At 42.7% G+C, this 23,499-nt stretch overlaps 2 protein-coding genes across 2 annotated transcripts in view; both read right to left on the bottom strand.

The window, feature by feature from the left end:
- LOC121537776 (remodeling and spacing factor 1-like) overlaps window positions 1–7,674 on the bottom strand; it is a 54,689-nt gene extending 47,015 nt beyond the window's left edge. The window contains exon 1 of the mRNA XM_045206965.1: window positions 7,528–7,674. The gene's annotated coding sequence lies outside the window, so the exon portion shown is untranslated. The remainder of the gene's footprint in view (window positions 1–7,527) is intronic.
- Window positions 7,675–9,719: 2,045 nt separating this feature from the next.
- Window positions 9,720–16,072, bottom strand: LOC121537612 (40S ribosomal protein S3-like). The gene is made up of 7 exons (XM_045206964.1): window positions 15,973–16,072; window positions 15,174–15,304; window positions 14,512–14,605; window positions 14,145–14,239; window positions 12,940–13,127; window positions 10,041–10,280; window positions 9,720–9,798 (listed from the first exon to the last, which is right to left on the bottom strand). The coding sequence occupies exons 1-6, from the start codon at window positions 16,054–16,056 to the stop codon at window positions 10,081–10,083; spliced, it is 792 nt and encodes a 263-aa protein (XP_045062899.1). The 5' UTR covers window positions 16,057–16,072; the 3' UTR covers window positions 9,720–9,798; window positions 10,041–10,080.
- Window positions 16,073–23,499: the final 7,427 nt, after the last annotated feature.

Genomic DNA, 23,499 nt, shown 5'->3' with positions numbered 1-23,499 from the left:
AGGGCTGGAGTGCTCCCACAAGAAGAAACTGCTTTTTCTCTCCCCCATTTTTCTGTTTCGACTTAGGACACAGAGACAATGTGTCCTTTCTCACGACAGTAATGACAAACTGGTGGATACGAAAAACCGTTTTTCAGCCAATCCTCATCTTTGGGCACTGTAGAAAAAGTCTGAAAAAGTCTGACCTCTTAAGAACCACACCACCTATCAAAAAGACATGCTTGTTTCCTTGCGAACTCAACGTGGCTTTGTGATTCGGTCTTTCATAATTTATGGAACTGTTGCCTGTGTCTCTGGGACCAACTCGTTAGCCCAAAGGATAGCAGCTTTAAAAGTGTCATACCTGAGCTTGCTGGTCTTATCCCACAAGAACACTTTGGAGGAGCAGTGATCAAATATCTCGGTCATTTTACGGATGTGGTAATCCACTCAGAGTAAAATATATACTGAACAAAAATATTAACGCAACATGTAAAGTGTTGGTCCCAAGTTTCATGAGCTGAAATAAAAGATCCCAGAAATTTTCCATATGCACAAAATTCTGTGCACAAATTTGTTTACAGAACATCCGTTAGTGAACATTTCTCCTTTGCCAAGATAATCCATGTGGCATATCAAGAAGCTGACTAAACAGCATGATCATTACACAGGTGCACCTTGTGCTGGGGACAATAAAAGGCCAATAAAATGTGCAGTTGTGTCACACAACACAATATCGCAGATGCCTCAAGTTGAGGGAGCGTTCAATTGGCTGCAGGGATGTTGCCAGATAATTAAATGTTAATTTCTCTACCATAAGTCGCCTCTGTCATTTTAGAGAATTTGGCAGTACGTCCAACTGGCCACACAACCAGAAGTATGACGTCGTGTGGGCGAGCGGTTTGCTGATGTCAACATTGTGAACAGAGTGCCCCATGGTGGTGGTTGGGTTACAGTATGGGAAAGCATAAGCTACGGACAACGAACACAATTTCATTTTATCCATGGCAATTTGAATGCACAGAGATACCGTGCCATGTCGCAAGGATCTTTACACAATTCCTGCAAGCTGAAAATGTCTCAGTTCTTCCATAGCCTGCATACTCACCAGACATGTCACCCATTGAGCATGTTTGGGATGCTCCGGATCGACGGCGTGTTCCAGTTCCCGCCAATATCCAGCAACTTTGCACAGCCATTGAAAAGGATTCGGACAACATGCCACAAAGTGTTGCCCTGTATGAGGTAAATGGTGGTCACACCACACACTGACTGGTTTTCTGATCCATGCCCCTATCTTTTTTTAAAGGTATCTGTGACCAACAGATGCAAATTTGTGTTCCCAGTCATGTACAATCCATAGATTAGGGCCTAATGAATTTATTTCAAATTGACTGATTTCTTTATATGAACTGTAACTCAGTAAAATCTTTGAAATTGTTGTATATTGCATTTATATTTTTGTTCAGTGTACATCCACCTCCTTTTCGTTAAAAGGCGGTACAAGCCAGCTGTTCCGACCAAGATTAAATTATGTTGAGGGTGCAGGATGCCCTGACTTGATTCGGAGTACTTCCAGATCCATCTCTTTTAAATCGAACGGCATGTGCACATTCTTGTTGTTCTTGTTTTAGTCTGGCTGCACGTTCTCTTACCCTTTCCTTGTGCTCAAGCTCTAATTTCTGTTGCTCCAATCTCTCCTCACGTTCATTCCCTTTCTTTGTGCTCAAGCATTAATTTCTGTTCCCATTCTGCCTTTAGTTCAACCTCTTGCAGTTGCTCATCTATGGGGTGTTCTCTACCACCCATAGAACCCTTTTCATCATCCTCCCTCTCCGGAAGGATTTCCTCCTCCATTAACTCTGACTACTGCTTTTGCATCGGCATGTGCAACTTGGATGTCATAATGCTTTTCAATGCCAAGCAGATTCACTTTCGTACATTATCTACCATCTCTCATGTAGTGTTTTCCACAAATGCTTCCATATTAAAGGCCATGGCTTTTTTTTTTTGCCTGTGTTTATGCAACTTTCAAAATGATTCTACCAATCGTATAACCCCTCTGGGTGGATGTCAGTGACAGAAACCACAAAAGTGTCTTTTGAACACTCAAATATCTGGACACAGCAGAGCTTCAGAGTACAGTTGTGGTCAAAAGTTGAGAGAATGACACAAGTATTGGTCTTCACAAAGTTTGCTGCTTCAGTGTTATGAGATATTTTTGTCAGATGTTACTATGGTATACTGAAGTATAATTACAAGCATTCCATAAGTGTCAAAGGCTTTTATTGACAATTACATTACGTATATGCAAAGAGTCAATATTTGCAGTGTTGACCCTTCTTTTTCAAGACCTCTGCAATCCACCCTGGCATGCTGTCAATTAACTTCTGGGCCACATCCTGACTGATGGCAGCCCATTCTTGCATAATCAATGCTTGGAGTTTGTCAGAATTTGTGCGTTTTTGTTTGTCCACCCGCCTCTTGAGGATCGACCACAAGTTCTCAATGGGATTAAGGTCTGGGGAGTTTCCTGGCCATGGACCCAAAATGTCGATGTTTTGTTCCCCGAGCCACTTAGTTCACTTTTGCCTTATGGCAAGGTGCTCCATCATGCTGGAAAAGGCATTGGTCGTCACCAAACTGTTCTTGGATGGTTGGGAGAAGTTGCTCTCGGCGGATGTATTGGTACCATTCTTTATTCATGGCTGTGTTCTTTGGCAAAAATGTGAGTGAGCCCACTCCCTTGGCTGAGAAGCAACCCCACACATGAATGGTCTCAGGATGCTTTACTGTTGGCATGACACAGGACTGATGGTAGCGCTCACCTCGTCTTCTTCGGACAAGGTGTTTTCCGGATGCCCCAAACAATCGGAAAGGGGCTTCATCAGAGAAAATGACTTTACCCCAGTCCTCAGCGGTCCAATCCCTGTACCTTTAGCAGAATATCAGCCTATCCCTGATGTTTTTCCTGGAGAGAAGTGGTTTCTTTGCTACCCTTCTTGACACCAGGCCATCCTCCAAAAGCCTTCGCCTCACTGTGTGTGCAGATGCACTCACACCTGCCTGCTGCCATTCCTGAGCAAGCTCTGCACTAGTGGTGCCCCGATCCCGCAGCTGAATCAACTTTAGGAGACGGTCCTGGCGCTTGCTGGACTTTCTTGGGCGCCCTGACGCCTTCTTCACAACAATTGAACCTCTCTCCTTGAAGATCCGATAAATGGTTGATTTAGGTGCAATCTTACTAGCAGCAATATCCTTGCCTGTGAAGCCCTTTTTGTGCAAAGCAATGATGACGGCACTTGTTTCCTTGCATGTAACCATGTTTAACAGAGGAAGAACAATGATTTCAAGCACCACCCTCCTTTTAAAAGCTTCCAGTCTGTTATTCTAACTCAATCAGCATGACAGAGTGATCTCCAGCCTTGTCCTCGTCAATGCAATGGAAACCCATTTAACTTTAATTTATTAGATACATGGAATTTAACCGCAAAAGTTATTTTCATGTGCACTACGTCATCAAGCACAGTCTTTTATCCACAAGTCATTTTGATGGAAACATCTCTGGTGGGAAAATGTGCATATTGTTTTTATGTGGATTTTAGAATATTCGCATTAAATCGGTCACCAATTGGACACCTAGCTACTGTCAGAAATCCATATCCTACTATGTTTGATCATATAGATAGATATTGGTCCACTATGAGCACTTGAAATGCATTTGCCTAGTTATCAAATGGAGAGAGGAATTAAAATAACTTTTGATGACTTTGGGGAATAAGAAAAGGAACGTGTTTTCACATTAAATTAAAACTGCTGTGCAAGGTACCAAAATTAAAGGGGAGCATGATGCAATGCAGTTTTATTTATTAAAACTAGTCTAGAACTATGCAGAAAATAGTTTCCCCATTTCCTAACAATAAACAAACTATACACTGAACAAAAATATAAAACAGGTTATATAAGGAAATCAGTCAATTGAAATAAATAAATTAGGCTCTAATCTATGGATTTCACATGCCTAGGCAGGGGCGCAGTCACGGGTGGGCATATGCCCACTTACTTGTGAGCCATGCCCACCCACTGGGGAGCCAGGCCCAGCCAATCAGAATGAGTTTTTCCCCACAAAAGGGCCCTATTACAGACAGAAATACTCCTCAGTTCATCAGCTGTCCGGGTGGCTGGTCTCAGAGGATCCAGCAGGTGAAGAAACCAGATGTGGAGGTCCTGGGCTGGCGTGGTTACACGTGGTCTTGGGTTGTGAGCCCAGTTGGACGAAGTGCCAAATTCTCTAAAACGATGTTGGTAGAGAAATGAACATTCAACTCTCTGGCAAGAGCTCTGGTGGATATTCCTGCAGTCAGCATGCCAATTGCACACTACCTCAAAACTTGACACATTCGTGGCATTGTGTTGTGTGACAAAACTGCACATTTTAGAGAGGCCTTTTACTGTCCCCAGCACAAGGTGCACCTGTCTAATGATCATGTTGTTTAAATCAGCTTTTTGATATGCCACGCCTGTAGGGTGGATGGATTATCTTGGCAAAGGAGAAATGCTCACTAACAGGGATGAGAAATGTGTGCAAAACATGTTAGAGAAATAAGCTTTTTGTCCGTATGGACAATTTCTGGGATCTTTTATTTCAGCTCATGAAATGTGGGACCAACACTTTACATGTTGCATTTATATTTTGTTCAGCATAGTTTGAATGAAGCAGGCTAATGTCTTGGTGTAATTACAGGGTGGTCACTAGCTTCTATAGCCACAAAGTCATACCCCGCTGTTTACAGCGCGGTAGCCATGGGACCAAAACAGCAGAGATGTTGAGCCTCACACTTCAACGCTCTTAGTTGTTGCAGAGATTGACCCATTATGCACACTGGTGGACTCACCATTAGGCAGGCCACACATCAAGGGGCCACATGAGCTGGACATAAAAATAAAATAAATACACGTATATCTTTTTTAATAGTTTCTCCACTTGAGGCCCCCTCATGCTCCACTCGAGGAATAATACATATAATAAAAAATCCTCATCAAAATCTGTTTAAGCTACAGATATGTTTTTGTGCATGGGCGCCGTCTCAATCCATCGCATCCACCAATGTTGCCCTTCCGCATCTGTGGTGGAAGGTGGCCGAGCAACAGTAGTGTTTATTAGACCAGGAGACATCCCGAATATTGGTCTTCTCACGAAAACGTTTGTAGCATGCGAGCTCACTAATATGACCCCTCTATGGAAAGATGAGACCCTCACGAACCGAATGTTTCCATTTTGCTCTACCCCCACAAGTGTCACAGGACTCGTCTGAAGGTAACCCGGTACCGGACGAAAAATGAATGGAAGTGAATAGGCCATTTCCATGTAAAAGATATACGGGTAATTCTACTGTAAAATAACAGATTCAACTACAAAAGACGGGGAGCTTTTCAAAAGCCTCAAAGAAGGGCAGTGATTGGTAGATGGTTAACAAAAACAAATCAGACATTGAATATCTCTTTAAGCATGGCCAAGTTCATAATTATGCTGTGGATGATGTATTAAACCACCCAGACACTTCAAAGATGAAGTCGTCCTGCAGTCGTCCTTGAGCTGCAGGACAGGAAGGAAACTGCACCATGAGGCCAACTACAGAGTTCAATGGCTCAGACGGGAGAAAACTGAGGATGGATCAACAACATTGTAGTAACTCCACAATAATTACCTAAATGACAGAGTGAAAAGAAGAATACAAATATACAGAATACAAATATTCCAAAACAAGCATATGTACACAACAAGGCACTAAAGTAATACTGGCAAATACAGCAAAGGAAGACACTTTTTGGCATAAATCCAAAGCATTATGTTTGGGGGAAATTCAACACAGCACTGACTAACTGCCTCCTTATTTTCAAGCATGGTAGTGGCTGCATCATGGTATTGGTATACTTGACATTGGCAAAGACTGGAGAGTTTTTCAGGATAAAAAGAAACGGGATGGAGCTAAGCACAGGCAAAGTCATGGAGGAAAACCTGCTTCAGTGTGCTTTACACCAGACACTGGGAGACAAATTCACCTTTCAGCAGGACAATAACCTACCACACAAATCTACACTGGAATTGTTTACGAAGAAGATAGTGAATGTTCCTGTGTGGCTACATTTTACAGTTTTGACTTAAATCTGCTTGAAAATCTATGGCAAGACTTTAAGATTGCTGTCTAGCCATGATCCAACACCTTGACATAGCATGAAGAATGTAAGAGTTATGGGCAAATATTGCACAATACAGGTATGCAAAGCTCTTATGAGACTTACCCAAGAAGACACAGCTGTAATCACTGCCAAAGGTGTTTCTAACATGTATCGACTCAGGGGGGTGAATACTTATATAATCAAGGTATATCTGGGGTTTTTTCATTAATCTTTAAAAAAAAAAAAATTTAATTGTTCTACTTTAACAGAGTAACTTGTGTAGATCGTTGACAAAATTACAACTAAATCATTTTAATCCCACTTTGTAACAATCAAATGTGATTGGGGGCAAGGGGGGGGTGTAGACTTTCTATAGGCACTGCATCTGATGCTGTCTGGCCAAACTGATTATGGCTTCAGATACATAGGCTACATATAGTAAGACAGAGAGGCGCTGTTTCGCTCACTCTGATGCTTTCTCCAATGAGATAGTTTCAGCCACTTACGAATTGAAGGAAAGTTGGCAGGTGCACAGAGCACTGTTCAGATGCTAGAATTATTTTGGGATAATTTTAAGTGATTTGTTGACAATCAGATTAAAATAAATGACTGGTTCATGGCACATTAAAAGGGAATACATTTTTACAGTTAAATTACATGTATTTACTATAAATCCATTTTTGGGGAGGAGCAGGACCTCAGCATTGGACCTCCAAATCACTAAGTCCACCCCGACTATGCTTTTTACTTTATGCATCTAAATCATATGGCTGAGTCTACCTTTAAATTATGATTTGAATCCTAACCATGAAGATTTTTGTAACCAATTTGGACTTTGTGGCTACTATAGAAGCTAATGGGAACCTAATTACAGAAGGAATCCATTGAGCAGGAAGCCCAGGTGTGCGCCTGCGCAATACAGCGCGAGCTAACCACAGCCAAAATATTACTTAACGGTAAATACAATGGACAATTTTGTCCTTATCGCAACATACATCATAAACCGAAAAACAGGTGTGCCCCATACTTTAAATGTTAAAAACAATTCATCTTTGTGCAAAAGCTCAAAGCAGTTTCTGTAGGATGTGATATAGTGCAATTCAGTCCATGGCAGATAAAGGCTGAAAACAAATCCAATAATTTAAAATAACCACATTTCACCGAAGCCTTTTAGTCTTCGAAAAGTTCAGAGTTAAACAGTGCAAAAACATTGCATATGCTTCACCCGGGATCCTTATTATGAATTTGGGACAGCAATACATTGGAAAACACACAATAACAACTAGCTAGCTGGCACGAACGACACAGAACACTATGCGATGGTGTAGTCGCACCTCCCCACAGCAGCTCGCGCTTTTCAAACTATACCTGAAGATGTGTCTTGAAGATATCTCTCCAACTGTGGAAATGTAAGCTCCGGTAGATCCAGCAAAGCTCCATACCGCTCTAGAAAAGAGCATATCACGGCGTAGCTTGGGCACAAATCGGAGGAAAAACCCGCCGATGGAGCCGAGGCAGCCATCTTTTCCAATGGTGGAGCAGCAGACTCTAAAAGCTCGGAGGACCAATGACTGCCCACAATTCACCGCGTCAAAGAAAATAGTGGCCCAGAGGTCTTTGCGGTAAAAACTCAAATTACTAATGTAAAGAATATGCGCGGGGAATGATCGCGCAGTGATAATTTCAGGCACTGATGAAGGTGCGAACTGTTTCACATTTTGACATAGGTAGGCAATTTAGCCCAACGAACTAATGTAAAGTCCTCCATACAGTGGCTCGTACGCAGCTGCCATTTTGTAGCAACTTACATTTTTATACAACGTAGCTTGCTGAACTTGTACAATGTGAAACACTGCCTATTGGTTATTATATAAATGCAGCTACTTGTAACATTTAACGCAACCAACACTCATATTAGTGGCAATATCATTTCGGGAAGACTGCATAAGTATGTTTTCCATGCAAAACTGTTTCACACATCTAAAACATGATTTTGGTAATGACTTAGAAGTCAATTACCTTGGTTTTTCAACTGCAGTGAGTGATGGTAAATACTGACACAGGTAATGTTACACTATAGATGCAAAAGTATGTGGACATCCCTTCAAATTAGTGGATTCGGCCATTTCAGCCACACCCGTTGCTGGCAGGTGTATAAAATCGAGCACACAGCCATGCAATCTCCATAGACAAACATTGGCAGTAGAATGGCCTTACTGAAGTGCTCAGTGACTTTCAACATGGCACCGTCATAGGATGCCACCTTTCCAACAAGTCAGTTCGTAAAGTATCTGCCCTAGTCAACTGTAAGTGCTGTTATTGTGAAGTGGAAACGTCTAGGAGCAACAATGGCTCAGCCGCGAAGTGGTAGGTCGCAAACTCACAGAACGGGACCACCGAGTGTGGAAATGCGTATAAATCGCCTGTCCTCGGTCGCAACACTCACTACCAAGTTCCAAACTGCCTCTGGAAGCAACGTCAGCACAATAACTGTATGTCGGGAGCTTCATGAAATGGGTTCCCATGGCCGAGCAGCCGCACACAAGCCTAAGATCACCAGTCGGCTGGGGTGGTGTAAAACTCGCCGCCATTGGACTCTGGAGCAGTGGAAACGCGTTCTCTGGAGTGATGAATCACGCTTCTCCATCTGGCAGTCCGTCGGACTAATCTGGGTTTGGTGAATGCCAGGAGAACGCTACCTGCCTGAATACTTAGGGCCAACTGTAAAGTTTGGTGGAGGAGGAATAATGATCTGGGGCTGTTTTTCATGGTTTGGGCTAGGCGAAGGGAAATCTTAACGCTACACCATACAATGACATTCTAGACGATTCTGTGTTCCAACATTGTGGCAACAGTTTGGGGAAGGCCCTTTCCTGTTTCAGCATGACAATGCCCCCATGCACAAAGCAAGGTCCATACAGAAATGGTTTGTCGAGATCAGTGCGGAAGAACTTGACTGGCCTGCAGAACCCTGACCTCAACCCCATAAAACACCTTTGGGATGAATTGTAACGCAGGCTGCGAGCCAGGGCTAATTGCCCATCAGTGCCGACCTCCCCTCTAATGCTTGTGGCTGAATGGAAGCAAGTCCCCGCAGCAATGTTCCATCTAGTGGAAAGCCTTTCCAGAAGAGTGGAGGCTGTTGTAGCAGCGGGGGGGACCAACTCCATATTAATACCCATGATTTTGGGATGAGATGTTTGACAAGCAGGTGTCCACATACTTTGGCATACAAAATGTTCCAGATTTTGTTATTTACATTACACACGCATATATTTGTAATTCACACAGACCTATAATAGGGTGGAAATTGACAGAACACTTGTTATTTTGCTTAACTTTTTAACCACCATTATGAAAAATGAAGTAAAAGTAACAGTTTGGCGATAGGTTGTAACATTTGACAGCAACTACATTCTAGATGCTGTTGGCTGGGTATCAAGATAACCTAAGTGACTTCCAAATTACTTTATAAAGGCAAAGGCTCCGTTTTAAAGCAAGCATTGTGTAACTTCCCATAGTGAAAGGCAATTTGGTCAAATAATTTCAAAGACAAAACATTTCCAAACATTTACTTTTTATTTCTCTCTCAACACTTGACAAGGGTATTTGGAGCATTTCCAGTTGGCTCATGATGACCTGTAAAATAATAGGGAAAATTAGATAATCATTCAGACATTTTGCCACCTTAAACCTTTAAGATTCCTTTCAGGCAATGTATAGATTTATGACCATGGCAATGGGCGACGTGGTGTCAAAAACCAAGCGTCCCTGCTAGTCGTGGGATGCAGACAGACAGGGATAGTAGGAAACAGGGTTTCTGTGTTCAGTGGGAACGACAAAGCAGCACTGTGCAAGCTGTGGAACTTATCCTGCCTTACATTGAAAAAAAGGAGACGCTGGTTTGGGGCTCCCTCATGGTTATGCTGTGGGGACGGGTGTCGCAGGTGCGACGGCAGCGGCCTCCGGCTTGGCTCCCTTCTGCTCTGAGATGGGGGTAGAGGGGACCTGCTCGTCCTTGGGCTCCACAATGCTCACGTGGTCAGGGAGAGGCTTCTTGGGGCCGATCTTACCGCTGGGATCCCAGGGCAGCATGATCTTCACCTTGATCCCCAGCACACCTTTGGACAGGCAGAACAGATTGCACCTCAAGTATTTGTCACCATTTCATCACTTCTCATTTCTGGTCCTGTTGCATAAGACAAGTCGTCTTGATTAGTGTTGTCACTATATCAACCTTTTACTAACGATACCATGGGGGGAAATCAGTGGCCTAGCGTCCTGTTAGCCCTGTCCCCGAGACGCTTGTTCCTGTTCCTGAGTTCGTATAGACAGTGGCAAGTCAAACTGAAATACTTTTTCAAGCACTAATATCTATTTTCATGGACCATCAATTTGTTATAGTTAACATTATGTAATTGTTTCCAGTTGCCACCAGATGGCAGTATATTGCCACGACCTAAAAAAAAAAAAAAAACAGTATTCATCACTACCTTACAAGTTCTACTAAATAATATGTTGTTTCACTACTTATTTACTACATACATGAGTGGTATGTCAGTACTGATGATTTTGTAATTTGAGTAGTGATGAGCAGAGTTGAGAGACATGCCTACTGGTGAACACACATTTCCTATTCGCATTACTACACAATTCCAGCTTAATTACTGTTTTTATTGGGCATCTACTACTTAATAGCTACAACAAAAAAAGAGTCTTGCTTCCGACTGCAGCTTTAGTGTCGCTGGTCGGGAGAAGGGCGGGTGGGCTGTGTGAGGGAGCATGTGAACGGCCACCAGAACGCCAGGCGCACGGCTGCTGCTTGATAAAGCGGATTACTGCGGCCACCCCATGAATGAGGCTATTGGCAAAAAAGCTCAGGAGGCCGTTGCAGAGAAAAAGTTACAATGTAGAACTTGCGCCAGCGCAGGATGCAGCGTTGTCTTTCCCCCTTCATGTGGCTCTTCAGGGTCGATTCACCAATGGTCACAATGTTTGGTTATTATCTGTTCTCCTCTCATTTTAATGCAAGTACTTTTGAAGTTCCAACTTGAGAAAATGTCTCATTTAAGGTATTCCAGTACTTGAAGTTCAGAGTTCCAAATTCAAGTACTTTAAGCACCTCAAGCGCGTTGTGCGAACCCTGCGTTTTTTCCTAAACTGTCTACGTATGTGCTGCGCAAAAACCTGTCACAAATTCACTTCTATTCAATAAAACACATTGAATTTAACTTAACTGTTCAGTGTATAATAGAATACTGCATAGAATGGCTGATTTGCTCATATTTGCAAAGGCCTACCCGTGATTTGGTTGGAGTGATGGAAGGAAGGAATATACATGCATAATCTGCATGTCATTGTGGCAGTAAGGGGAAAAACACTGCATGAAACATTATTTACTCTTCAGTTAACAGACACTCTCCCGCCCTTCCTCACACACACCACTCTCGCACCACTCTCCCACAAACACACGCACATTGCTCACAACTTATAAAACATTAGGCACCAAACAGAATTTAAGGAGCACCAGAAAGAAATTGATTTTTGATATAGTTTAGGCTTACATTAGGCCTATATGAAATCTACCTTTGAAGCGCATCTCATGAGTATCAGACCCTTTTCTTTTCTTCCTGTGTTAATGACACTTGCCTAGACATACTGTCAAGTTACCAGGTTGTTAGCTAGCTAGGTAAACTGACTGAACGTTTTCTTTGCCCTCTCTGGGACTCAGAGGCTGCATGACAGTGAACTTGTAAAATCTACTCAGACTGGCCTGTGCTCTTGGTTATAACAGGTGATGAATTTATACAATGTGTCAACATTGCTCGCTCGGCGCGCTGTTCCAATTGAACAAATCTAACAATACTCATCAGGGTCTGCATCCCCATTCGCCATCAAGGCTGAATTATATTTTAAAAACTGATGGAGGAATAGATGATCATGAAGAGCGGACAGAGAGAAGCAGGTGCGTGAGGGCTGGTAGAGGATGCAGCTGGCTGATTACAGCTGCCACACGTGATATGTGAATGAAAGTGAAGTGGATATTATTAGACATGCGCATACAAGAGACTAGTGGCTGTTGCTTAAACTCAACTGAATTTAGAAACAAAACTGACTTCATAAAATTTTTATAACTGGTGCCAGCAGGTTCTTTAGATCAGGAGGGCTCTAAAATGTTGGTATCATAAGTAGCCGACTAGGTGAAAAATCTGTCGATGTGCCCTTGAGCAAGGCACTTAACCCTAATTGCTCCTGTACGTCGCTCTGGATAAGAGCGTCTGCTAAATGAACAATTATTATTATTATTATTATTATCATGACGTTTTGGTACAGTGATATTACTGTGGTACCGGTATACTGTGCAACACTAGTCTTGACCTGGCCCATCTAACGCCCGATCCACACTATAGGGCCGATCCGAACCATATGGAGCTAGCTCGGATCATTTCTTTTCACTGTGTGCATCCCAATAATATCGCCCTTCTCTTGAACTGTGCATTCATTCCCTACTTCCCACAAATCTAAAAACATTGAATTGGTAGAAGCATGGGCTAGTGGGAGTTTCCACCATATGTCTTATACCAGTCAATTCCTTTCAAATCAGTTAAGAGAAGTAAGTGAACAAGTGCACACTTTGGGATGAATAAGAGATAATTGTGATATAGCCACATTATCCATTCCAGCACAGTTCTAACAACCATGGTGGATGCGTAAAGAGGCCAGTCCAGACAGCTTGGGCCTATAGTGTGAATCAGGCATAAAACCCCAGGGTGACCTCACCTTGACGGAGCAGCACATGGCGGACAGCGGTGTCGACGTAGTAGTTAACGGGGTCCCCACTGTGGATCATGAGGCCATCCACGAACTTCATGGATTTGGCCCTCTGGCCCCTGAGCTTTCCAGAGACCACCACCTCGCAACCCTTGGACCCGCTCTCCATGATGAAGCGCAGGACACCATAGCAGGCTCTGCAACACAAAAACAAGCAGAATTAAAAACACCATATATTCTTACAAGTCCCGGGACTTCAACTCTGCCAGACAGTGCCATGAAAAATATGACAACGATATACAACAGATAATTGTAGTCTTGATCCCCTAAACTCCATTCATCCCACCCTTTAGAGTAGCGTGTCAAATATTGACTTTCACAATGAGATTGCGCTCTAACACTGGGATCTTCCAGTTTCAACTAACACCTAAAATAATAACTTAAGTCACAAGCACCACTGCCTCACTTCACTATCTTTTCATTAAAGGTTTGACAGGAATGTCCGTTCAAGTACTCATGAAAATTATGCATTAGTCTTTTAAAAGATGAAACATGGCTGAAGGCAAAAGGTTTACAGTACACAACTGAAAACAAAACTTTACATTTTCACAGCACTTGACATACTCCACAAACACATCTTAAGAGTTTGAAATGTTGTCAGTGCTTATACATTTTACCTGCTAAATAGTTGCATTTCAAAAAATTAGAGCAGGGATTTTTTGCCATTGAAATCCTTGCGAGGGCCATTATAGTTGCAGGTACACATTTTGAGCAGAGTAAAAAAATAACAAAACTCCCCGGGATGAAAAACGCTTTCAGTGTAAACTCAAATGCCTAAAAAATATAATATTTTAGAACTAACAATCAACAAAATAAAAACTAGACAGTCAGGGAGAATTGAACATTCCAAAAACCATGAATTTAGCAGTATTGATTTAGTTAATTATGTTTGAGCAAAAATACACAGCATTAGCCATAGCAAAATGCATAGAATTGCAGGACTTCTCTCAGCTCCATGGCAACATGTGTAGAATTGCAGGAAAATAGCTTTAAAGCGGCTATAAAAGAAGAAAATCAGCCCTTGGAATCATTGTTTATTTATTTTAATCCTTTTGAAACAGAAAAAAACCCTGTACAGTACTTGTCGAATACAAACCTTTAATCAAGTACTTGCCATAGTTCGCATTAGAAAAAAACAGGGCAAAGATCCTCACCTGCGGACAGCCAGACCCCCAAGAAGCTTGTAGCGCAGAGACTCGGCCTGGGCGATGGCGCACAGACCACGAGTGGCAACCTTCTCAGCATACAGCTGATGGCAAGAAAAACACAGTATGTTGCAAACTTTTCACAGAGCAGAAACAGTGTTTAGGGGACGAGACGACAATGGTAGAATTTCTGGTAGTATTTGACAAGGAATGAGCCACAAGCAAATAGTAACTTTATAGTCACCCACCACCCCTCAAATATAATATGGTCCTCTCCCACATGTTTCTGAAGCAATGAAAACAAAAATGTAGCGACCTATCATGGCCATAACATGACAATGGGTGGCCTTGGCGTCTGAAACCAAGCATTCCTTACCTCAACACTGCCCTCTGGGAAGCCAAACCTCTTCTGGACCACTGCAGTCAGCTCACGGATACGACGCCCCTTCTCACCAAGCACGTTCTGTGTCCTGGAGAAAGAGTATATGGTCTGTTCGCACCTCACCAGTTTGAGTCAACTCACTGGCTCTCTCTCAGCAGTAGTGTCCGTTATCAGAGACAACTTTCTAAAAATCTAAATTTGTCAGATATTCAAACCTCATGTGGTCATATGTGGAGAAAAGTCCACGTTCCCACCCATTGCAGAAAATGCATTGAAAATATAGGGAACATTATTTCATTCACCATGAACGGCGATCAGCACGCACTCACTAATTCCCCCCCACAGATACAGCTATAAGCCACAACCCAAAATAAAGGGACCAGATATGCACCATGTAATTTACAGATTTGCAGTGCTAAGCTTTTTTTTATTCATTTGGTGTTTTTACATTTTAGTCATTTAGCAGACACTCTTATCCAGAGCGACTTACAGTTAGTGAGTGCATACATTTTTCATACTGTTCAGGCATATAGCAGGACATTCATCTTGACAGACTACTTTTGAGGTCAAAACATCTGACAAACTTTGATTTTGGAGTAGAATGTGCCAGTCTGCCACAAATCCTCTGGTTTTGATATCCAGGTTTTTGGACTCACCTGGTAGCCAGGATGATGATTTCAGTCCTGGTTGGGGTGACACGAACCTCCACACCAGAGTAGCCATCCTCAGCGAGCTCTCTGGTGAGGAACTCGTTCAGTTCAGCTTTGAAGATGCCATCAGCGACAAACTGTAAAAATATGAAGACAGGAGGGTGAGTGAGGTCATCAGCAGGTAACTTAGCAGGGACAAAGTTTGAAAGACAGCATCCTGGCTACTCATTACATCAATCATTAGACATACCAAGGATACTGTATCCTGTCTAACCAAAGTAAAGATTGGAATGCTACATGTACACTTCGATCATATTAAAAAATACAGTTTAACTCTCTTGGTCCAAACGAGAGAACCCCATCTATCCGGAAGTAACTTATTTTCCCAACGCACCTATTATCTGGCCTCACAGGCATGTTGATGTTTTATGGAAAACTGCTGTAATATTGTACAAACTAAACTTTCATGGCCAGGATAATACCCTGTAAGTTGGGGATTTAGTGACATTTTGAAGATGCGGATAAGGTAGGTACCGGTGGGTTAGCAAAGTAATTAGTTAGTTAACATCTTTAGACAACTACACTGGTCAATGAGGAATATATTTTAGCACACTACAGTATGGGATCATGTGCGCGTGCTGCCTAGCATGCTAGGTCACCAGCCGTAGCTTTTTTTAAAAAACTACAGAAAATCTTACATCTACTCACAGGACATGTTACCGCAGTAACAAACTGCTTAACTATAAGGATGTTTTCGATTTATGTGAAGTCAAATCTCTAAAAGTAAAGATAAATCTGCACAAACCTTCCTCTTCTTAGATATCTGAACCGCCATCTTGGGACGTGTCGTAGACCGGAAAGACTGTTCCGTCTTCCCGGAAATAATCATATGCTTTTGGTTTCATATAAACGCATGAGCATTGCCAGATTCGCCTCTTCCTCACTGCGTTAGGTAGAATAGCTGAAATATGTACAAAATGTAATTGATCTGGAATGTTATACAATTAAATATATTTCCGTGAAGTAGTGTACTTTTTAGTTTATCAGTGCATTGTTGTCTTGGAAAAAATACTTTCCCGAATTTTTTCGTCTTGTTCATACCCAGAAGTACACGCCCCCTCATATAATATTCACAAGGCTTAAGGTGTGTTTACTGTGAAAGGAAGACAAAAAAAAACTAACGTTAGCTAAGATGCCGAAGTTTGCATGCCAATGTAACAAACTCAATAACAGAACAAAGTTGGCTTGCATTAGCTGGCTAGCAACTGTTGGGTGTGTGAGTTTGTGTGGTCCAAACCTTTTTGCATACAGTTAAGGCAGTGTTTCCCAAACTCGGTGCACGTTTTGGCACTACACAGCTGATTCAAATAATCAACGAATCATCAAGCCTTGATCATTTGAATCAGCTGTGTAGTGTTAGGGCAAAAACCAAAACGCGCACCCCTTGGGGTCCGGAGGACAGAGTTTGGGAAATGTTGAGTTAAGGTGTTGGATTGACAGAGGCTGCCGTCTGGGCCGGCAGCCTTGCGAGGGTTAACACGCTTAAATGTCTTACTCACGTCGGCCACTGAGAAGGAGAGCCCACAGTCCTTGGTAGTGGACCACGTCGGTGGCACTGTGTTAACCTCAAATCGGGCGAAGAAGGTGTTTAGCTTGTCCGGAAGCAAGACGTCGGCGACGTGGCTGGTTTTCCTTCTGTAGTCTGTGATTGTCTGTAGACCCTGCCACATGCGTCTCGTGTCTGAGCCGTTGAATTGCGACTCCACTTTGTCTCTATACTGACGTTTTGCCTGTTTGATTGCCTTGCGGAGTGAATAGCTACACTGTTTGTATTCTGCCATATTCCCAGTCACCTTGCATTGGTTAAATGCGGTGGTTCGCGCTTTCAGTTTTGCGCGAATGCTGCCATCTATCCATAGTTTCTGCTTAGGGTAGGTGTTAATAGTTACAGTGGGCACAACATCTCCTATACACTTTCTGATAAACTCAGTCACTGTTTCAGTGTATTCGTCTAAATTATTTTCGCAAGCTACATTTTACATTTTTACATTTTAGTCATTTAGCAGACGCTCTTATCCAGAGCGACTTACAGCTACCCAGAACATATCCCAGTCCACGTGATCAAAACAATCTTGAAGCGTGGATTCGGATTGGTCAGACCAGCGTTGAATAGTCCTTAGCACGGGTACTTCCTGTTTGAGTTCCTGCCTATAGGAAGGGAGGAGCAAAATGGAGTCGTGGTCAGATTTGCCGAAAGGAGGGCGGGGGAGGATATTTTAAGCATCCCGGAAGTTCGAATAGCAATGGTTTTAGCCGCGCGAGTACAACAGTCGATATGTTGATAGAACTTCGGCAGCCTAGTCCTCAAATTGGCTTTGTTAAAATCCCGAGCTACAATAAATGCAGCCTCAGGATATGTGGTTTCCAGTTTGCATAAAGTCCAGTGTAGTTCTTTGAGGGCCGTCGTGGTATCGGCTTGAGGGGGGATTTTAAAGGCTGTGGCTATAACCAAGGAAAATTATCTTGGGAGATAATACGGTCAGCATTTGATTGTGAGGTATTCTAGGTCGGATGAACAAAAGGATTTGAGTTCCTGTATGTTACTACAATTACACCATGAGTCGTTAATCATGAAACACACACCTCCGCTCTTCTGCTTCCCGGAGAGATATTTATTTCTGTCTGCGCGATGAACTGAGAACCCATCTGGCTGGACCGATTTCGACAGAATGTCCCTTGAGAGCCATGTTTCGGTGAAACAAAGTATGTTACAGACCCTTATGTCTCTCTGGAAAGAAACCCTTGCCCTGAGCTCGTCAACTTTGTTATCCAAAGACTTAACATTTGCAAGTAATATACTCGGAAGCTGTGGGTGGTGTGTGCGCCTTCTAAGTCGAACCAGCAGGCCGCTCCGAGTGCCTCTTCTCTGCCGGCAATGTTTTGGGTCAGCCTCTGGAATCAGTTCCATTGCCCTTGGGAGAGCGAACAAAGGATTGCTTCGGGAAAGTCGCATTCCTGGTCGTAATGCTGGTAGTTCTGATGAGTTACTGCAGCTCTGATATCCAATAGTTTTTCCCGGCTGTATGTAATGATACAAAACATTTTCTGAGCTAATAATGTAAAAAAGAATACATAAAAAAACCAAATACCGCAAAGTTTCCTAAGAGCTAGTCGCGAGGCCGCCATCTTCGTCAGTGCCAAACAAAAGGCCATAGGACTATTTAGGAAGTACATTTCCTTGGAAAGGTAACTGCCCCGTGCTTCTCCTCCCATGCATAGGCTATAGCCTACTCTATTTAATTGAGACCACATGTGCACCTGATCTCGCAGGTATGGCTACTGAACTGGAAGCAGCAAGAATGATGACAGCGACACTTGCTATGTTTTGCATAGGCCTATAGGATATAGCCTACCTTTTAGGAGGACGATTTTCAGGCAGAGACAAATAAATGGGTAATCCATACTTATTAAAAAAGAAAAGGAGCAACGCTTGCTCGCCATAGTAGCCTAACCTATGTACGTACGCATTGTACCTTTTCAATGATGATAAAACATTTTGATTGCACTTCAACTCACGTTGGTCGAGTGCCCTCCACTTCTTTCCATTATCAATATTTATCTACAGACACTGTTGTAAACTACAGTCTAATCATATTTAAGTTAATTTCATATTCAAATTAACTGCCATGTGATTCTCCGCCCATGTAGGCAGCCTACTCTATGTAAATGAGACCACACATACAGTGCCTTGCGAAAGTATTCATCCCCCTTGGCATTTTTCCTATTTTGTTGCATTACAACCTGTAATTTAAACATATTTTTATTGGGATTTCATGTAATGGACATACACAAAAGTCAAAATTGGTGAAGTGAAATGAAAAAAAATTACTTGTTAAAAAAAATTCTAAAAAATAAATAAAGGAAAAGTGGTGCGTGCATATGTATTCACCCCCTTTGCTATGAAGCCCCTAAATAGGATCTGATGCAACCAATTACCTTCAGAAGTCACATAATTAGTTAGATTGCACACAGGTGGACTTTATTTCAGAGTCACATGATCTCAGTATATATACACCTGTTCTGAAAGGCCCCAGAGTCTGCAACACCACTAAGTAAGGGGCACCACCAAGCAAGCGGCACCATGTAGACCAAGGAGCTCTCCAAACATGTCAGGGACAATGTTGTAGAGAAGTACAGATCAGGGTTGGGTTATAAAATAATATACGAAACTTTGAACATCCCATGGAGCACCATTAAATCCATAATAAAAAATTGAAATAATATGGCACCACAACAAACCTGCCAAGAGAGGGCCGCCCACCAAAACTCACGGACCAGGCAAGGAGGGCATTAATCAGAGGCAACAAAGAGACCAAAGATAACCCTGAAGGAGCTGCAAAGCTCCACAGCGGAGATTGGAGTATCTGTCCATAGGACCACTTTAAGCCGTACACTCCACAGAGCTGGGCTTTACAGAAGAGTGGCCAGAAAAAAGCCATTGCTTAAAGAAAAAAATAAGCAAACACGTTTGGTGTTCGCGCAAATTGAAGGAATGATGGATGGTGCTAAATACAGGGAAATTCTTGAGGGAAATCTGTTTCAGTCTTCCAGAGATTTGAGACTGGGACGGAGGTTCACCTTCCAGCATGACAATGACCCTAAGCATACTGCTAAAGCAACACTCAAGTGGTTAAAGGGGAAACATTTAAATGTCTTGGAATTACTTTGGGGGGAGAATAGTTATGCACGCTCAAGTTCTGTTTTTTTGTCTTATTTCTTGTTTACCAAAAAATATATTTTGCATCTTCAAAGTGGTAGGCATGTTGTGTAAATCAGCTGATACAAACCCCCCAAAAATCAATTTTAATTCCAGGTTGTAAGGCAACAAAATAGGAAAAATGCCAAGGGGGGTGAATACTTTCGCAAGCCACTGTACTATGCACACTTGAACTCTCACGCCCAACTAGGAGAGGTAGGCTACTGAAGTTGAAGCAGCGAGTGTATGAATAATGTGAAAAATATGTGCTTTTAATACAATAGGTAGGCTAACGCATACAAAGCAGAAAGAGGACCGTTTCCAAATAGTCTGTGGGACAACAAAACATTTTCATCCCAATGTCGTCTGACCACCCGCAGCATGAAAAATGCAGACCGCGCTACAATGATCTCTGTCGGGACCCGCAGGTCCCGCAGGCATCCCGGGAATGCAGCTCTAGTGCAGTCAGTACACAACACTATGCTCATCATGTCTTAGCAGGATCAGATGGTGACATTGTTCCCATCAGGGTCAGACAGCCAGGGAAGACCAGTCTACGGAGCTCGGGTGAATTTTGCAGTATATTAACAATATCAGTGAATGATACAAAGTTCCATCTTGAATTGATGGGTAGACCTACAGTAGCTACAGGACAGCAGCTTAAGCTTAAAGCTACAGTCTGGGATCTGGGAGTAATGGTAATTTCAATTATTGAACCATTATATTATCCAAGAATAGAATCAATGTATAAATGTACACCAAGGTAATTCTTTGTCATGCCTCATTTTAGGAGGATCAGATGGTGACATGGGTCTCAGCAGGGTCAGGCAGCCAGGGAAGACCAGTATGTGATGGAGGTGAGGTGAATTTTTGCAGATATAATACTTTATTCTCTCTGTGCAGCAAACACTGGACAAGCCAGATGCTATTTTAAGGCTGTCTGACAAACATCCAAAGTTGATTTCCAAACTGTATCAAGGGTTGATCGAGGCTTTTCCCGATTACACAAAACATGTCAAACAAAAATGTGAGGAAGACCTGGTAAAGAGTATGTTCTTTTATCTCAGCATGTCTACAGATTCTCCCTTCTCCCTGTTTTTGTTTGCTTGGAAATGTTGACACTGGAGACTGTCATCTGAAGAAACTTTGTAACCAAGCATTTATAGCAGCTAAGTAATACAATGCCATTAATTGGAAGGTTGGTTATCCTCTCACAATGTCACATTATGTATCACTAGATTTTATTTATTACAAGATTAAGAGCATACTGGGCAACTTTCATAAGGTCTGGATGCCTTATATGGAATACAGTACAACTAAAGGAGTCTGTATTGAAAACATGCCGAGGGGAGATACCTACAGTGCCTTCGGAAAGTATTCAGACCCCTTGACCTTTTCCACATTTTGTTACGTTACAGCCTTATTCTAAAATGTATTTAAAAAAACATTTATCAATCTACACACAATACCCCATAATGACGAAGCGAAAACAAATGTTTAGAAATTTTTCCAAATGTATTAAAAATAAAAAACTGAAGAAACGTATTTACGTAAGTATTCAGCCCCATTGCTGAGACTCGAAATTGAGCTCAGGTGCATCCTGTTTCCATTGATCATCCTTGAGTTATTTCTACAACAGTCCACCTGTGGTAAATTCAATTGCTTGGACATTATTTGGAAAGGCACACACCTGTCTATATAAGGTCCCACAGTTGACAGTGCTGTCCGAGCAAAAACCAAGCCATGAGGTTGAAGGAATTGTACGTAGAGCTCCGAGACAGGATTGTGTTGAGGCACAGATCTGGGGAAGGGTACCAAAAACTTTCTGCAGCATTGAAGGTCCCCAAGAACAAAGCAGCCTCAATCATTCTTAAATGGAAGATGTTTGGAACCAGCAAGACTCTTCCTAGAGCTGGCCGCCCGGCCCAACTGAGCAATCGGGGGAGAAGGGCCTTGGTCAGGGAGGTGACCAAGAACCTGATGGTCACTCTGACAGAGCTCTAGAGTTTCTTTGTGGAGATGGGAGAACCTTCCAGAAGGACAACCATCTCTGCAGCACTCCACCAATCAGGCATTTTATGGTAGAGTGGCCAGATGGAAACCACTCCTCAGTAAAAGGCACATGACAGCCTGCTTGGAGTTTGCCAAAAGGCACCTAGACTCTCAGACCATGAGAAACAAGATTCTCTGGTCTGATGAAACCAAGATTGAACTCTTTGGCCTGAATGCCAAGTGTCACGTCTGCAGGAAACCTGGCAACATCCCTACGGTGAATCATGGTGGTGGCAGCATCATCATGCTGTGGGGATGTTTTTCAGCTGCAGGGACTGGGAGACTAGTCAGGATCAAGGGGAAAAAAGAACAGAGCTAAGTACAGAGAGATCCTAGATGAAAACCTGCTCCAGAGTGCTCAGGACCTCAGACTGGGGCGAAGGTTCACCTTCCAAAAGGGCAACAACCCTAAACACACAGCCAAGATAATGCAGGAGTGGCTTCGGGACAAGTCTCTGAATGTCCTTGAGTGGCCCAGCCAGAGCCCGGACTTGAACCCGATCTAACATCTCTGGAGACCTGAAAACAGCTGTACAGCGACGCTCCCCATCCAACCTGACAGAGCTTGAGAGGATCTGCAGAGAATGGGAGAAACTCCACAAATACAGGTGTGCCAAGCTTGTAGTGTCATACCCAAGAAGACTCGATGCTGTAATCGCTGCCAAAGGTGCTTCAACAAAGTACTGAGTAAAGGATCTGAATACTTATGGAATTGTGATATTACCATTTTTATTTTTTTTTATAAATTAGCAAACCTTTCTAAAAACCAGTTTTTGTTTTGTCATTATGGGGTATTGTGTGTAGATTGATGAGGAAAAGAAACAATTTAATCAATTTTAGAATAAGGCTGTAACGTAACAAAATGTTGAAAAAGTCAAGCCGTCTGAATACTTTCCGAAAACACTGTAGGTAATACCAGACGACATGAGAGATGGAGAGACACCTTGAGAGCATCATGCCTAACAGGAAGTGTAAAGAAGGGCTTTCCTTGACGTATGGGGGAGGAGGGTCTCAGCTGTGGTCCAAGTATTCTGATATATTCTGTCCAGTTGTCCCTCAAACAGGCCTGCAGGTGCCATCAACCAGCCTACATACCATCTGTGAGTGAACTGTGAAGATGGTCAAGACAAAGAGAGAAAGAGAGAGATCAATAATCACTGTTGAGCATTCCATTAAGAATATTGCCATATTGTTTCAGAACAGTAGGGTACAGCAGGGTTAAAGAGATATGCTGATTTACAGCCATGGGGCCCAGTTTATTGCTTCTCGTCAGAGTGTTGTAGGAGGCGGTAGTGCAGGACCTTGACAGTATCATGTCCATTGGATAGGGTTGAGTGACTGAACTGTGTGAATGGTCCTGTGGGTGGGTGGGTGAGAGAGAGAGAGAGAGCGAGAGAGGGGTCATTAATCAAGTAATATCAGACTGGCTGTTTCATTGATCATCAGCCCCTCCCCCCAGACAGGGGGTATGTATACATACATTCCAAGAAGTAGGCCAATTGTCGTAGTGAGCAGGAAAGGATG

The sequence above is a fragment of the Coregonus clupeaformis genome, chromosome 24 (genome assembly GCF_020615455.1).
Source record: "Coregonus clupeaformis isolate EN_2021a chromosome 24, ASM2061545v1, whole genome shotgun sequence".
NCBI classification, from domain to species: domain Eukaryota; kingdom Metazoa; phylum Chordata; class Actinopteri; order Salmoniformes; family Salmonidae; genus Coregonus; species Coregonus clupeaformis.
This window is presented reverse-complemented; position numbering and strand designations above follow the sequence as displayed.